The 15681-nt window shown below is 38.9% G+C and overlaps 1 protein-coding gene across 1 annotated transcript in view; it reads right to left on the bottom strand.

Moving 5' to 3' along the window:
- The window catches only part of atp10a (ATPase phospholipid transporting 10A), a 42707-nt gene extending 39922 nt beyond the window's left edge, over window positions 1–2785 (bottom strand). Inside the window, exon 1 of the mRNA XM_042006844.1 lies at window positions 1976–2785. Coding sequence (XP_041862778.1) covers window positions 1976–2400 — 425 coding nt within the window. The 5' untranslated portion in view covers window positions 2401–2785. The remainder of the gene's footprint in view (window positions 1–1975) is intronic.
- Window positions 2786–15681: the final 12896 nt, after the last annotated feature.

Genomic DNA, 15681 nt, shown 5'->3' with positions numbered 1-15681 from the left:
TGTCCAAAGATGCTCATGAACAGATAATAAGTCTCTCACTTCTATGGATTTGGTTAGCAAAGGCAGTGTCACACTGCAACCACATACGTGGAGTTTGAGACTCGACACTCAAAAAGCAGGTCTTAAATCTGATTTTTTTTTTTTTTTTTATGCTGATATTCAGTTGTTTTGCATGCATTGTTTACATTATAATTTACATGCATCAGACTCCAGTGTGGACAGTCTACGGCCCTGAAGTGACCCGTATGTGAAGAAGACGTGACGTCATGCGCATCATGCTGTCTTTACTTGTCCCGAGTCCTCCGGTGCAGAATTGTGGCGTCTTTCTCACGTCAGTTATGTAAAAGTCAGATGAAATTCAGGCTTTGAAACACATCAGATATGTATCTGATTTACATATGAACGTCGTCTAAATCTGACTTGAAAAAACAGATTTGTGCAGCTCAGACTGTGGAGAAAGAAAAAAAAAAATCATATTTCAGTCACATATGGGCAAAAAAGTCAAATTCGGGCCACTAAAATCAGGAATCGACAAAACAAGAATATTTCTTTGTTTTAACCACATGACAATGGATCAATATGATGATAATAAATAAGATGTGATGCATTTAAAGCTAAGGAGTCTGAATTTAGCTGCAACCAGAATCTGAACGAGATCAACAATTAATCGAAATTCTAGCTGTAATCTGCAGCAGAAAGGCAGCTCCAGAAAGGAGCTCATCCAGTTTGATCACTTCTTCATCTTTTTAAAAGCCATTGTCCAAAAAAAGTTTTCTTTATGATTCTGATATCAGCTCGTATAATAATTTTCTTCACCTTATGTGACAGAAAACTGAACCAAGAGGACATGGACTATAAGAACACCAACCCCCCTGCCCCTATAAATAAACAAGAAATGTTGTATTTTGTCAACTGCCAGTTTAAAAATGAAAAAGTAAGTCAGGTACTACTCCTTCTTCAAAATATGTATGCCTTATATTAGCCACTTTTGTATTGTTTTAGGGTGTCAGTACTGAAGTTAAAGTACTTGTACAAAGATAAACCTTGTTTTAAAATAGGCTAATCCGATAGCTAATGGGGAAAAAAGGTGCCATTACTAGTAAACTTTCACAATATGAAGCAAATATAAGTTAGCATGTGTTCATGCAACTCAAGACCTCTAATGTGAATGTTTCAAAGCTCGATGCACAGAAGGTTTCTGGTGGATGTTGTTCATTAAAAAAGTGAATTATCAACACAGATGAGTCATCTTATTCAATATATCTGTGTATGAAGTATGCAGTCTAGGAGTTTCTCAGGTCACCAGCTCACCAGGATGAGAAAAGCTAGAGATGTTAAGCACAATATTACCACAGCAAAAGAAAATTTAATTATGTCCAACCTTGACACAACAACAACTTGGGTCAAAACTTTATAAAGACTGTAGAGCCACTAAACACTGAGCCTTTTGATGGCTGTGAATTATGCTCTGTGCGTGGACGACAGTGCTGCTTTTCATTAGCAAAGTACAGTCTGTGCACACATACTCAGGAAAAATAGGAACAGGTCACCAGGTTAGATTCTTACTCATAATCAATGATAAATGTGTACAATCAGGTGAGAACACGCAGGTTTCACATCTCCCTGCCAGACAGGTGGGGAGGGATCTATTATTTTAGGAATCCAAATATTGCTCGAAATTTAACTCTGAGGCCTTAGATGTTCAGTTTCCTCTGACACTGTTTCAACATGATTATCTGACTAAATGGGGACAGCTGGCTTCATGCATGAAGGCCAGTTTGCAAGGAAGTAGAGCAAATGTCTTAACTGATTTTTTTTCTTAGTTTTTCCACATCAGCTGATGTGAGTGTGCAAGATGCATTCAAGCAGAACAGTTCGTACCATTCAAGGAAAGAAAATAAATCAGCACACAAAGTTTACACAGCAGCTGAACCCTGCAGGCTGCCAGCTCGACTTTTTCTTAGGCCCGGCTTACCTACTGTAGACCAGACAATCCATGTGATTGATTTCTTTATCCGACCTGTGTCTCCTGTAGTCTTCCCACAGGTCTTTAATGGCAGTTACAGACAAGATGAAAATCACAGGAGTCAGAGCAAGTTCTGGCTGAAAAGTGTTGACAATCGGGACGAAATTCAGCAAAGCGATGAAGACGAAGTAGACGTTAGCAAAACGATGAAACTGTTCAAACAAGTTTTTTGGCAGGAATGACAGCACAGTGTACTTGGTCGTCTTAATTTTGTTGTTTGCATAGTGTCGGTTTGGGTTTTCCTCTCCTTTGGCGTTGTCGTAGAGTATGTTTGCGTGGACAGTCCTGGTTTTGTTCTCTTTGGTTTTCTTCTTCCTTTGCCTTTTGGCTTTTGAGGCTTTGGCCATCCCGGCGTCTTCGCTCTCTCGCGCCATAGACGGACCCTGCTTTTAAACTTTTCCAGAGTTAACGTTTTCGCGTCCTCTCATGCCCCCCAAAAAATAAATTAAAAAAGACATTACGAAAATGCTGGTTATGTTATCATCATTTTAACGGGTGAAGAGCTTCTTTGGCATTAAGTCACACAAACGCTTCCTTTTTATCCATGTCGACTCCTTTTCCTGGTAGTCAGAAGAAAACTTTTGCGTGTTTAGCCTCTTTTTCCCCCTACTGTTAGGAAGGATGCTGAGATAGGGAGGAATCGCCTGGATTTCCCGCAGCTGGAGGAGCGATCTGTAAAGTATATGGATGGGATTCTCCCTGTCGCCTCGTGAAGTGGGACTGCTTGTAGATCAGCGGCAGCGCGCAGGCTGTGCACAAACAGGACGTTGGTCAGCGAATCAGGGGTCGCACTATTCTGGAAATCTGACCCTCTGGCCCCTCCTCGATCCAACCTGTTTTTTTTCTCTTTTTTCCTGTCTCTAAGTGCCACGCGGTATTCTTGCGTTTTCATCGGCCCTAAGGAAGCAGCTGAAAAGTGTGTCTAATGAATAACAAATCAGCTTGGTGGGGCAGAATAAATGAGTTATTTCACATAAAATTGTACAACCTCAATTCCAAAAAAAGTTGGGACACTGTGGAAAATGTGAATAAAAACTAAATACAGTGATCCCATATTTCCCAAACAGAACATGAACAACATAAATGTTGAAAATGATACATTTTACCATTTAATGGAAAATATTAGCTCATTTTGAAATTTAATGGGAGCAATACATCTAAAAGGAAGTTGGAACAGGGTAAACAAAAAGCTTTAAAATTAACTGGCACAAATCAGAAACAACTAGGGGAGTTTGAAAACTAACTAGGTTAACTGGCAACAGGTCAGTAACATGGCTGGATATAAAAGGAGCATTTCAGAGAGGCAGCGTCTCACAGAGCAGAGGTTAACCAGTGTGCTACAAACTGTGGCTAAAAATTGTGGAACAATTTTAGAAAAATGTTCCTCAGCATAAAATTGTGAAGACTTTGAAGATCCCACCATCTACAGTGTATAATATTATTAAAAGATTAAGAGAATAAGGAGGAATCTCTGTGTGCATGAGACAAGAATGAAGGTCAACAATGGTAAACATTCATGTTTTAACCGTTGTGCGATGTGCTGTGGCCATCACATTCAACATGAGCATTTTTTTGCATTAAATCGTAAAATGCCTCTGTTTAAATATCTGATATGTTGTTTATGTTCTTTTAACAATAAATATGTGTTAATGAGATTTGCAAATGATTGCATTCTGTTTTTATTTACATTTTACACAGCTCCCTAACTACAATTGATCTGGGTTCTTATATAATGTTTTTTTAGAATTAGTTGCCAACTATCAAAAATTTATAAGGAATTTAATAATGGTGTAAATATTGTTTAATCTATTGTTACACATAAAATTGTTTAAGCATAAAAAATATTGTTCTATTAGTTCAATAATAATAAGAAGAACTTAATTTCATTTAATACAACTGAAATGGGACAATAATAAGAAATCAGGAATTTCTTGGCGAAATTATAAATTTTCTATAAGAAATCAGTTCATTCTAAAGTATTTTCTTGATCCCAATATTTTCATCTTGTATTCTTGGATTTAATTCTCTAAATTTGATACCTTATTAATGTTCTTCTCCTTAGTGGATGAGCACCGGGGCAAGTCTAGAGAATATTTGATTGGGTGGGGCACATTGAGAGTCAAGTGTGGCATATGTAAGTGATAATTTTAAAAAGACAAAAAGGTATTTAACTGTAAGGACCAAAAAAATTAAAGCAAATAGTCAATTGTGAGTTTTCATTAATGATTGGTTTATTTTAGGATTATCCTGTATTTAATCAGCAGTTTTGTTAGCGTTCATTCAGCATGCCGGTCCAATTACATAGTCGTGGTTTTAGAACTTTTACACCCTCTTCAAGCAATTTAAACTGTCTGGATGGACAAATATTATTATCCACGTAAGCAACTGGCAAGATAATGCTGTATAATTTAATGTTGTCTATGAACATGGTCATATTGATGTAGACATGAATCTAGGATACAGTCGTGTTTTGTCTGTTCAACTTTTTCTTTCTTTCTTTCTTTTTTTTTTCTTTTTTTTTTAATTTGTCTTGTCCAGCATGCTAGCAACAGAATGATGGTCTGGCTGCTGTGTTGTGCCAAGCAAATTTGTTTATCCAAGGGGAGCTTTAAGGGTATAAGGCTCTTCTTGATAATCTGATTTATTTATTTTTTTATCTTATTTATTTATTTTGAATTATGGTATTTATGTAATCTTGCTGGACCTGGCTGGAGGTGAAAAAAAAAGGAGTCCTGCCAAGTTAATCCTGTCATCAGACAAAGAACCATTCTGAATCATAAGGAGGAACACATATTTCATCTGTGGAGACAAATAGTAATAGGACCTTACATTTACAGGAGACATTTTTGAGAACATTAAGAGACAAAGAGAAAACATCCACCTGTGGAGCCCTTCAAAGAAAACTAGCATTCATGAACTCAACATAGAGTAAAAACATCCAGGCATCTCCACAGTCACCCAAGAAAGCTACATGAAGTCTCCAGGAGGAAAGTGTTTGTAACACTAGCATAGCATTTAAAGATGAAGATTTTTCTACACTGCAGAGAAAGCAGCTTAAACAGAGCAGAGGCAGTGAGAAAGCAGGAAATCTAGAAAACGTAAGAATGCCTGGAGAATAACATTTGGACTCATAATGACAAACACTCCTGGGACAGTTTTTTCTGTAGAACTTTCACTTCCAACCACAGCAAAATCAGTCCTATAGGCTCCTTCCATCCAGCTTACATTGTACATCCAGTATGCCTGACGAGGTCCCTGTGGAAGCTGTGGTTCCAGCCTCTGCAAAAGAACCACGGCCTGCAGAGAAGTCCTGTCAGAGAAACACCAGTCCTGGAGGTGAGAAAATCAAACACTCCGAAGGTTAATTGTCATCTCAGAGAATGAGTTTCATAAAAATGTGGGTGCTAAGGAAATACAGATACTAGTCCTTAAACAACAGAGCATGGTTTTGGTGAACAAGTTGAAAAAGTTCAATGATCTGATTTACAAAAACAACCTTGTGAATTTATGTACTTACCAGAAATCTGTGTGATTTACAGCCTTTAATGACCTCTGACATGCTTTGTCTCAGCACGATTGTCCCAACAACAGGTTCTACAGGTTGTAAAATCTTTGGCTCATTGTTCCTTTTTTATAACTTTATGGAGAACACTGAAGAAACTTCGCTCACTTTCACGATTTGAATGATTTTAACAGCCAAAAACAATCCAAATGTAAGATGCCCATCATGGAGTTTCTGCAGTTCCTGAGGCTATAGTTTCAGGCCACAGCTGCAGTCTCCATACTGCAGTTTCAGTCCTTTTCTTGTGTTATGTATATATTCATTTAACTTCTGCCATGTCATTTCATCTTGTTAAAGCAACACTACTGAACTTCAGCAGATTTTTACACTGGTGCACCCTGACGGCGGCTAATTCTGCATCCATCTTGCATCCTGTCTCTTCTCCGAGCTCTCTCCAGCCAGTAAAAGTCAGTCCGATGTAGACTCTTGTTTATCTCATGCTCTGTCACATTTTCTCTGTCTTTTCCTGTCTTCCTCTAATAATGCCCCTTTGGGTTTCTTTGCTGAATCAGTTATAGTGTGCGTTCACAACGACCAGTGTGTTTTCATATCTGATTGTTGGTGTGTGACGGGGTGCTAGAAAGCAAAACACAGTTGTAACATGATGCTCTGTGGTGGAATAATAGTTGTGAATTGTGGTTTTTCAGCTTTAAGATGCTGCTGGGCAACTGCAGGTGGAGTTGTCATGCACTCACGGTACATAGTATGAATTCTTTATTACTCTTCCTAATTTGTTCTCTTGCAAGAGAGCTATTGTGAAAAATGGGGGTCCACACTTGTTTTAGTCTACAATGAGCTGGGTTGACCACCACATTATGCTATGCACAAGTAATCAGTCGGACACGGATCATGGGAACACAAACACTTAATATTGTTTGCAATTTCTAATTAGCATTTTATGCTGCTGAAATATTAACAGTTTATGCTTAGCAAAATAACATTCTTCATTTCTTCTTGGTTGTCTCTAACAGAACTGGGAAGGCAAAGCCATGGGTTAATCCATTTTCGGCTAGAAAAATAAACTAGAAATCAACTCTGTGCATCCTTATCATTTCAGGATGAGAAGCATACATATCACGTCTTCATAAATCCAGCTTAACAACGTGTATGCACATTTCTGCCTTTGTGTGTGCACAGTTTGAGTTGTGCAGCAGTTTTCTTGCATCTGGCTACAGGATTTAAAAAGCAAAGAGCTTAGGAGCAAGAAACAAAAGGCAAGCAGAGAAAGGATGTACCCACTGAGAACATCCACACTCTGTTATATCATTACATAGGAAATACATTCTGAATTAGGCTTTCATTTATCACACACCTGATCTTTAATGTTTGTATCTGTTAACCCCCCCCAGTAAAACCTATTGTGAAGTACTTTGTTGTCAGAATATATTCCAAAGGGAAACATTGACATCCCTGATACCCTGCGTGGACACAATTCTCAAAGTGCTGAACTATTAGAACCTCCAGAGGCTGACTGGCCTCTTAGCCAGCAGGTTCCCAAGAGGTGATCAATCAAGGGCCCATTCCAGGGCAGTCTACAGCAATCTGCTACAGCAGCATCCAGCTGTTGGGCTGAAAACTAATGGCTGATTGTACGCTGTGGTATCTTGGCATGGAGAACAATTCAATTTCCAGAAGATGAATGGCCTGAGTATGGTGGATCTGAGGGAGCAAGCTGGCCGCGGCCTCAGAAAGCCGGTTATTACATTGAAGAAACAGTAAGTTAAAACAAAATGAGGTTTGGCTTCTTAATGAAAATATAACCATTTTATACTAAACAGATTTTGTTGTTCCAGTTTTTCACAGGATCAACATGTTGTGTGTTATCTGGTAAAAATGTAGAATAACAACGGTGGTAGCAAAAGTGCTCAAATATTAAGCTTTATATTAATGCATTTCTGTCTCTTTGTTCATTTAACCTATTAAAGCTGCTTTTTAAGTGTTAACCCTTTGAATTTAGTCACTGATTGAAGTTATTCTCCTCTCTGCAGTGGAGTTAGTTGAACAGGATCACAGATTCGCTTCCCTTAAGTCTGATGTGTCCAACGTTGGTCCTCGAGGGCTGCTGTCCTGCAGGTTTTGGATGTTTCCTGCTGCAGCACACCTGAATCAAAAACCTGTTGCGGACAAGTTTATAATCCAAATTATTCTATTCAGGGACTGACATATATATGTTTTTTTTTTTTGTCTAAACTAAATATAGGATTAAATGAATTATTGAGTTTTGTATTATTATGAGTTTAGGAAAACAACAAATACAAACAAGTACTCTCAAGCTAAGGCCTCACCTGTGACCCTGCCTCTCAGTCTGCCTCTGCTCCTCTGTCTGTGCTGCTTGTATGTCCACATACATGGCAGCTGCCATATTTGCGTCAGCATTTTTACTACGGTGTCCCTGAATGAACATACAACTCTGTGTGTGAAGTGAGAACCAGCTAAGCTTTAAAGCTGCAGTAGCAGCTTTGTTTGATAGGTGGTGAGGAACCCTGGTCCTCGAGGGCCGCAGTCCTGCACATTTTCCATCCATCTGTCCATCCATCCATCAATCTGTTCATTCATCCGTCTGTCTTTCCATCCATTTGTCCATCCATCCATCCACCCGTCCATCCATCCATCCATCCGTCCGTCCGTCCGTCCGTCCGTCCGTCCGTCCGTCCGTCCATCCATCTATCTATCTATCTATCTATCTATCTATCTATCTATCTATCTATCTATCTATCTATCTATCTATCTATCTATCTATCTATCTATCTATCTATCTATCTATCTATCTATCTATCTATCTATCTATCTATCCATGCATCCATCCATCCATCCATCCATATATCTAACTATCTATCTTTCTATCTATCTGTCTGTCTGTCTGTCTGTCTGTCTGTCTGTCTGTCTGTCTATCTATCTATCTATCTATCCATCCATCCATCCATCCATCCATCCATCCATCCATCCATCCATCTATCTATCTATCTATCTATGTATCTATCTATCTGTCTGTCTATCTGTCTGTCTGTCTGTCTGTCTGTCTGTCTGATAATCTCTTTTTATCAAGTCTAAATGTCGGCATTTGACTTAATAAAGTCCAAAGTTACCTGATAAATAGCACTAGACTGATCAAGTCAGGCTCACAGGTGAAAAAATGTGAATAAACATCTGTTTCGCTGGCCATAAATCACCTTAATCACTCTCCTCTCATAATGAATCCACAAGATGGATATTACATTTTTTCACACCAATAAGCAGTAAGCTGTCCAGCCTGGTGATTTCCAGGGGAGCTGGAAGTAAACCTGCTGATTCTGTCAAAGTTACGGATCTGTCTGTGGGAATGATGAACAGTAGCTGGGGGCAATTGCAACAAAGGTAATCAGTTACTGCAGATGGCATCCATAGTTCAGAAAAAATAAAAATACACATCAGCTGCAGAAAAATCACATAAATCAATTATAAAAACATCTTTAGAGTTAAATGTCTCTATGTCTATATTTCTAAGGTTTATATAAGATAATCTGGTCCTTACTAGGTTTTAAAATTGGGTAAATACAACCTCAGATGAACAGCTACACATGACATATCACAAATTAAGTCCATCCTTTCTGCAGCAACAGGAATTAAGAGTGTATGTAGCAGCCAGGTGCTGCTGATCAATACACTTGATTAATTGCAATGGAAATTGTTGCTGCCCATTGATCTGGGAAGGGCCAAAAGGGCATTTCCAAAAACATTCAAGACAACTGCCAATATTCCCAAGAATGGATGTCCCAGCAGATTTAACCCAACACCACACCATGCAATGTTAAGAAAAAATGAAAGTGTAAAACAAAGCCGTCATCTCAGACTCTCCAGGCCTAATGAGAGCAAAATGGGGAAGCTTGGCCAGAATGTACACCACTTTGCTATAACAACATAGCAGCAGAGGGCTGATAATTAGGACCTGCTTTGCAGCTACAGGACCTTTTCACCTTGAGTGGATCATGAACTCTGGACACCGAAGTATTCTAGAGTCAAATGTTTGGCTAATCTAGTTTGACTAAAACTGGATAATACAACAAGACAGTGGTTCCAAAAGCAGCAACAGATTTATAACAGAATAGTTGATTTCTTGGCTGATGCAAACCATCTGTTGAAAGGTAAAATTTGTGTAATGGCCTTCAGGATGCAGATATATTCTTCCACAAAGCTAAACAAATTTATTCAAAAGATCATTTATTCCTGCTGTCATCAGTCTTGTGACAATATTTTAACATAATTTGTGTTGGTGTGTGTTAATATGTATGGTTCTCAGACCAAATTGCCCTTTGGGGATAATAAAGGTTTATCTTTGAACCCTTAAAAAAATCAAGATGTTGCAAAGGTCAAAGTGTAGAGCTCAGTCTGAAAGAGTGAAACACTCTGACAGGACCTTCAGAGAGCTGTGCAGAAACAAATGCTGAAATCCTCAAAGACCTGAAGCAACGCTGTAAATAAAAGTGTTAAAATTTATAAAACTGTTTGCAATGGTCTGATTTTTATCTCATGCTTCAGAGCAAAGGCTGCAGTCTGCAACCAGGGGTGGATCTAAAGTGATGCAAGGGGGGTTGCAGGAAAGCTGGAGCCTGTCCCAGCATCTGACAGGCAGGTACTTGCTGGGATAGTCGACCTGTCCATGTACACCCTGGACAGATCGAACCGGTGAAACATTTTAAAACATTTTATACCATAAATTATCATTACAAACTTTTTTTTTGTGTCTATCTACATATACACACACATATATATGTAGATAGATGTCTGTATGTGTATGTATATGTGTATGTGTATGCCTGTATGTATTTTATGTATGTATATATTTTGTTTTTTCTTATCTGTGGTTTTATCTTTTCACATATGTATATATATGATTTGGATTTGTGTGACAAAAATTAGTTGGAGGTACAAAGAACTCTGGACGTCAGCTTGATAAATGATAAAAAATGGTTTATTACAAAAAGTGACATCTTAAGCAGATCTGCAGCATCTGTGACGTCTCTGGCCAATTGTAGTGATATCCCACTGAACATACGTAACAGTGGCCTTATATATGTTCACAAACAAAGAACCTTCCTAAATTCACCTCTGACACCTCCCCTGGGGCTAATCTAAACATATGAAGTGTTTCCTGCGGTTAATTGGTAATTGTTACTTACAGAAACCGACATCCAAATGTGATTATAATACCTACATAATGCTAATAATTAGACACAACAGAAGTATGTTTTTGTATTTGTTCTTGACTTGTACCCAAGTCTGTTTAGCTCCACTAGGGCTCCATCTGAAATAATGAGGTTGATAATAAAGGTACCACATGGCAGAACTGCTGGACCATGAATTTATGGAACACACAACTAGCCATGTGTCATGGTGAGAAATTAATATTCCAGCACAAAACGTCATTACACGGGGTGCTGAGCCTCTCAAGAACTGAATGGAAACTATAAAGGAAAGGAAGGAACTGAGGAAGCTCTGCCTGAAATGTCTGGGCTGTAATAATCAGCGTGCTGTCTGTTTATATTGTCCCATGAATTAATATTGTGTAATCTGACAAATTTACGCATTAACAGAGTCAGCAATTTTCTGCCAGCATTACTTCCTGTCTGTTGCTGTGGTAACAGTGCTGTGTTTGGCCTGGATGATGTGTTCATATTTTTTAAGAATAATTGTCTGCTCCTTCATAGTGAAGTAGGCTGCTCTGAGGGGTTTCTCCATGTCTGTGATTGGTCAGATGCTGCAAACACCACCCCTTTTCTGTGAGTGTGCACAAGATAGAAAGATGGGTTGAATTACTGAGTTTATGACCAGCTTTGTAGTATGGCTTATCCGGATCCTGAATGTCCGGGTACGTCAGCCCAGATAACAGAGAGATGTCCAGGGTGTGTTAGTCAACCTTCGTAATACAGGTCTCTGATCATTTCTGTGTTTACATGATGGACAGATTTAATATGATCGTACCACTTTGAACACTTGCAATGTGTATCTGATTTGGAAGGAAAAAATATAGACAAGATTTAATTAAATTTTATCAAATTTCTGCTTGAAAAACTTTTTGTTTTGAGTCTTTATATGACGCCATTTATGCTGACTGAACGTTCGATTGGATCAAAAGTTCTCCATATAAACAACACTAACGCCACCCTGTCTAAAGCTCCTGTCCCTCCTCTACCACCTCATATAAAATTTTCTAGATGAGCCACAGTCTGCAAGCCTCAAGATTTAATACATTGTGGCCTGAGAAAACACAGTCAGGAATGTTTCTGCACTGGCAATGCCTTTGAGTCTTTAATGTTATTTGCACATGCAGCTTGTTTCATTATCTGGATGTATTTTTCTGTGTCTGCATCCCATTTCTGTATAGATTGTGTTTTCTGCACAACCAGCATATTTCTGTGTTTCTTTTCTCTGCTTGTATCATTGTGGTTGTATTTTCTGCATTTGTTCCTGCTTCATGTCTAAAGTATGTAATCACATAGGGTCTTTGAAAAGCACTCGATCCGCTACTCTTCTATTGCTCTGGGGCTTGACTTTACTACTAAGTTTGCTGCATATCTCAACACTGTCTGCTGCACCACATCAGTCCAACTAACAACTATAAACAAAGTATGTTTCATGTTGCCCTGAACAAGGATTATTATTAATGTCTATATATGATTTAACTCCACAGATTGCTTCCAATTCACTATCTGCAGTTTAACAAGTTTCATGGAAATTTAACTATAAATGGAAAATCAGTCAAGCCAAAACATGTTGAAATATAAAGCTGAAGCATGCTGTGTTGTTCTTTCTGATTATAGTGTGGGCGCATTGGACTGGTTTATAACATATCATTGGTAAAGTAATGAACAGTGTGAAATGTGCCTTTGATATATCTCTGTTTGCCAAATTTTTTGGATCTTGGTGTACTCAGAAAATGTGAAGAAAAATCTCATGAAATCTGGGACAAGGTGACGATATCGCCTCTTGTCCGGGCTTTATTTAGACATGTGCTTCTAATTTTAGTTGGGAAGATAACTGGTTCAGGACAGTACCTGCCTCCATCAGTGTGGACTCAACAGACACACCTTGGCTAACATAAACTCACTGGCCACTTTATTGGGAATACCAACATAAATATCTAAATCAGCCAATCACAGGGCAGCAACTCAGCACATCTAGTCATGTAGACATGGTGAAGACGACTTGCTGAAGTTAAAACATAGCATCAGAATAAGGAAGAAAGAGGATTTAAGTGACTTTGAACGTGCAGGTAACAGCAGGATTTTGAAATCAATTCTTTGACAGACAGGAAGCCAGTGTAAAGATCTGAGGACTGAAATTATATTATCTACTTTCTTGGTCTTTGTGAAGACTCGAGCAGCAGCGTTCTGGACTAATTGCAGTTGTCTGATGGACTTTTTAGGGAGACCTGTGAGGACAGCGTTACAGCTGTCAGTCTACTAAAGATAAATGCAAGTTTTTCTAAATCCTGCTGAGTCATCAATCTTTTAATCCTCCTCTGTATGTTCTTAAAGTGATAACAACCTGACTTCACAATTGTCTTAATATTACTGCTAAAATTCAGGTTCCATGTCTACTTTCAGATATCTGCCTTGGTTGTAAGTTTTGAACTTAGCTGTTTGAAGCTGAGTACTGACTTTTAATTTTTCTTCCTTGGCTCCAAAAACTATTATTTCAGTTTTGTCTTCATTTAACTGAAGGACGTTCTAGCCCATCCACTTTAATTTGATTGATGCAGTTGATCAGAGTTTGGATCGGACTGTAGTCTCCTGGTTAGATGGTTATGTAGATTTGTGTGTCATCAGCATAATTTGAGCGAGTGGCAGTATGTAGATGTTGAACAGCAGTGGCCCCAGAATGGAGCCTTGGGGAACTCCACAGGTTATTTTGTTTCATTCAGATTTATAGTTACCTATAGGCACAAAGTAGTCTCTGTCTTTTAAATAGGACTCAAACCAATTAATTGCAGTGCCATAAAGTCCAGTTCAGTTTTCCAGCCGGTCTTGGAAGACGTTAAGGTCGACCGTGTCAAATGCAGCACTGAGATCCAGTAATACCAGGACTGAAATGTTTCCGCTATCTGTGCTCAAGCAGACGTCATTAAAGATTTTAACTAGAGCAGTCTCAGTTCTGTGGTGTAGTTGAAAACTTGACTGGTACCTAGTGTGACGGCCTCATGTGTGTGCAATGGTAGTAATATCACCTCTTTGAGCTGTTGCAGGAAACTGGCTGCTGTAATTGGCTAACTGGCACCAGTCAACCAGATTTGGAACACCTGAAGCCTTAAGGTGGATTTATGCTTGTGCAGCATCTGCGTAACCGCAGTAGGCTCGGTGGAGCTCCGCAGACACTCGATGCACACCTCTTCCAGACCTGACGTGCAACCCTGCTACGCAGACGGTTACGCGGAGGTACTCCCTTGCGATTGGTCAGTTTGGGATCATGTGTTGCCGGATATCTGGATCTTCTTGCTGAATTTGTGTGGTAACCACCGTCTTTTAAAACAATTACCAGAGGATCAAGTTGATGAGAGGCTGATCGAATTGTTTCTTTGTTTTCTTCCACAAGCTAATAAAGACACTGAACCTGGACTCCATTGTTGTTTTAAAACAGAAAATACCACAGAACTGAAGTGAACCATCAAAAGAACTCCGACCTGGTGAGTTTACCGGCTGATACCACCCCTGCTGCCACCTTCAGATTAAGAGGAGAATCTGCAACACAACACCAAAACAACGTGCACCACCTACACTCGAGTGCGAGAGCAAACTCACCAGCGTCAGCTAGGCCGTAACTGACTGCATACAGACGCCGCGCGAGCATAAATCTGCCTTTAGGATATAAAAACTCTCTGTTGCGCCGCCTGGGCTTGGTCTCCTTTTGGTTTGATTTAACTGGCAACAACACTTGCACTCACCATGTTCACTCATCCATCTTTACTGATCATCCACACTGTAATTTGTTTGGGTTCAGACTATCTTTTGCTTTAATAGATGGCTTTTAATTAGCTTTTGGTATCCAATCCTGTTTTTGTCAGCACCCATGAGCCAGGTTGTGGCTTCTTAGTTGTATTTCCTGAGGGAAATGAGCAGTCAGGTTTGGTGTGATGGTTTGGTGTGGCCATCACACAGTTTTTGGGGTTTGGTTTGTTGATTCTGTTTCGTCAGGGCCTTTCGGTCTGGCTTTGTTGGTGGTTGTGATTGCTGTGTGTTGGCCTGGCCTTGCTTGATTCAGTATGCTGCTGAGCGGTGTTGTTCCAGGGGCAGACCAGGTGGTATGCTTAATGTTGTGCGCTCTTGGAGTATTTCATTCTTGTTTGGTTTGGTCGCTATATGGTCTGAGTATTCTCATTTAGTTTTGGTGTCTTTCCTATTTGACTTAGTGAGCTGGAATAATATCTGTTGCTCTAACCGTCTTCTAACAGGTTCTAAAAGTAGAATGGTCGGCAGAACCTTCAGCTATCAAGAGAGAAAAAAAAGAGGAATAATAATTTAAAGAATGCATAAATGAAGACATTTTATCCAAAGAAAATACTGTATATATGAAATTGGGTATGTATGTGTCTGTATATGCATGTGTGTATGCATATGTATATGAGTACACATGTGTGGAAATGTATATGTATGTATGTATGTATGTATGTATGTATGTATGTATGTATGTATAAGAACAAGAATGGGAACACCTTTGTTAGTCCCTCAGTGAGGAAATTGCTTTGTTGCAACAGTACAGGTGCAGTAAGCAGAAGCACGCAGGTGAGATCAAACAAGAACACACACACACACACACACACATTAACAATACGATCATAGTACATAGAGTTATTATTATTAATATTAATGTTATTAGTGTTGTCCATCATTATTATCATATTATTATTATTATTATTATTATTATTATTATTATAATTATTATTTGTTATTATGACCGATATGTAATTACTGATATTGTTATTGTCATTAGCCTGGGAATATACAGAGTATTTCTGTTACACACAGAGGAACAAGCACTTAACTCTTAGGTCAAACAACTTTTCAGTGTTACACTTTTTTCTGGTACACCTTATTGTCTTGTCTTTTGTCTTCTGATTGTG

Source organism: Melanotaenia boesemani, chromosome 14 (genome assembly GCF_017639745.1).
Source record: "Melanotaenia boesemani isolate fMelBoe1 chromosome 14, fMelBoe1.pri, whole genome shotgun sequence".
Taxonomy (NCBI): domain Eukaryota; kingdom Metazoa; phylum Chordata; class Actinopteri; order Atheriniformes; family Melanotaeniidae; genus Melanotaenia; species Melanotaenia boesemani.
This window is presented reverse-complemented; position numbering and strand designations above follow the sequence as displayed.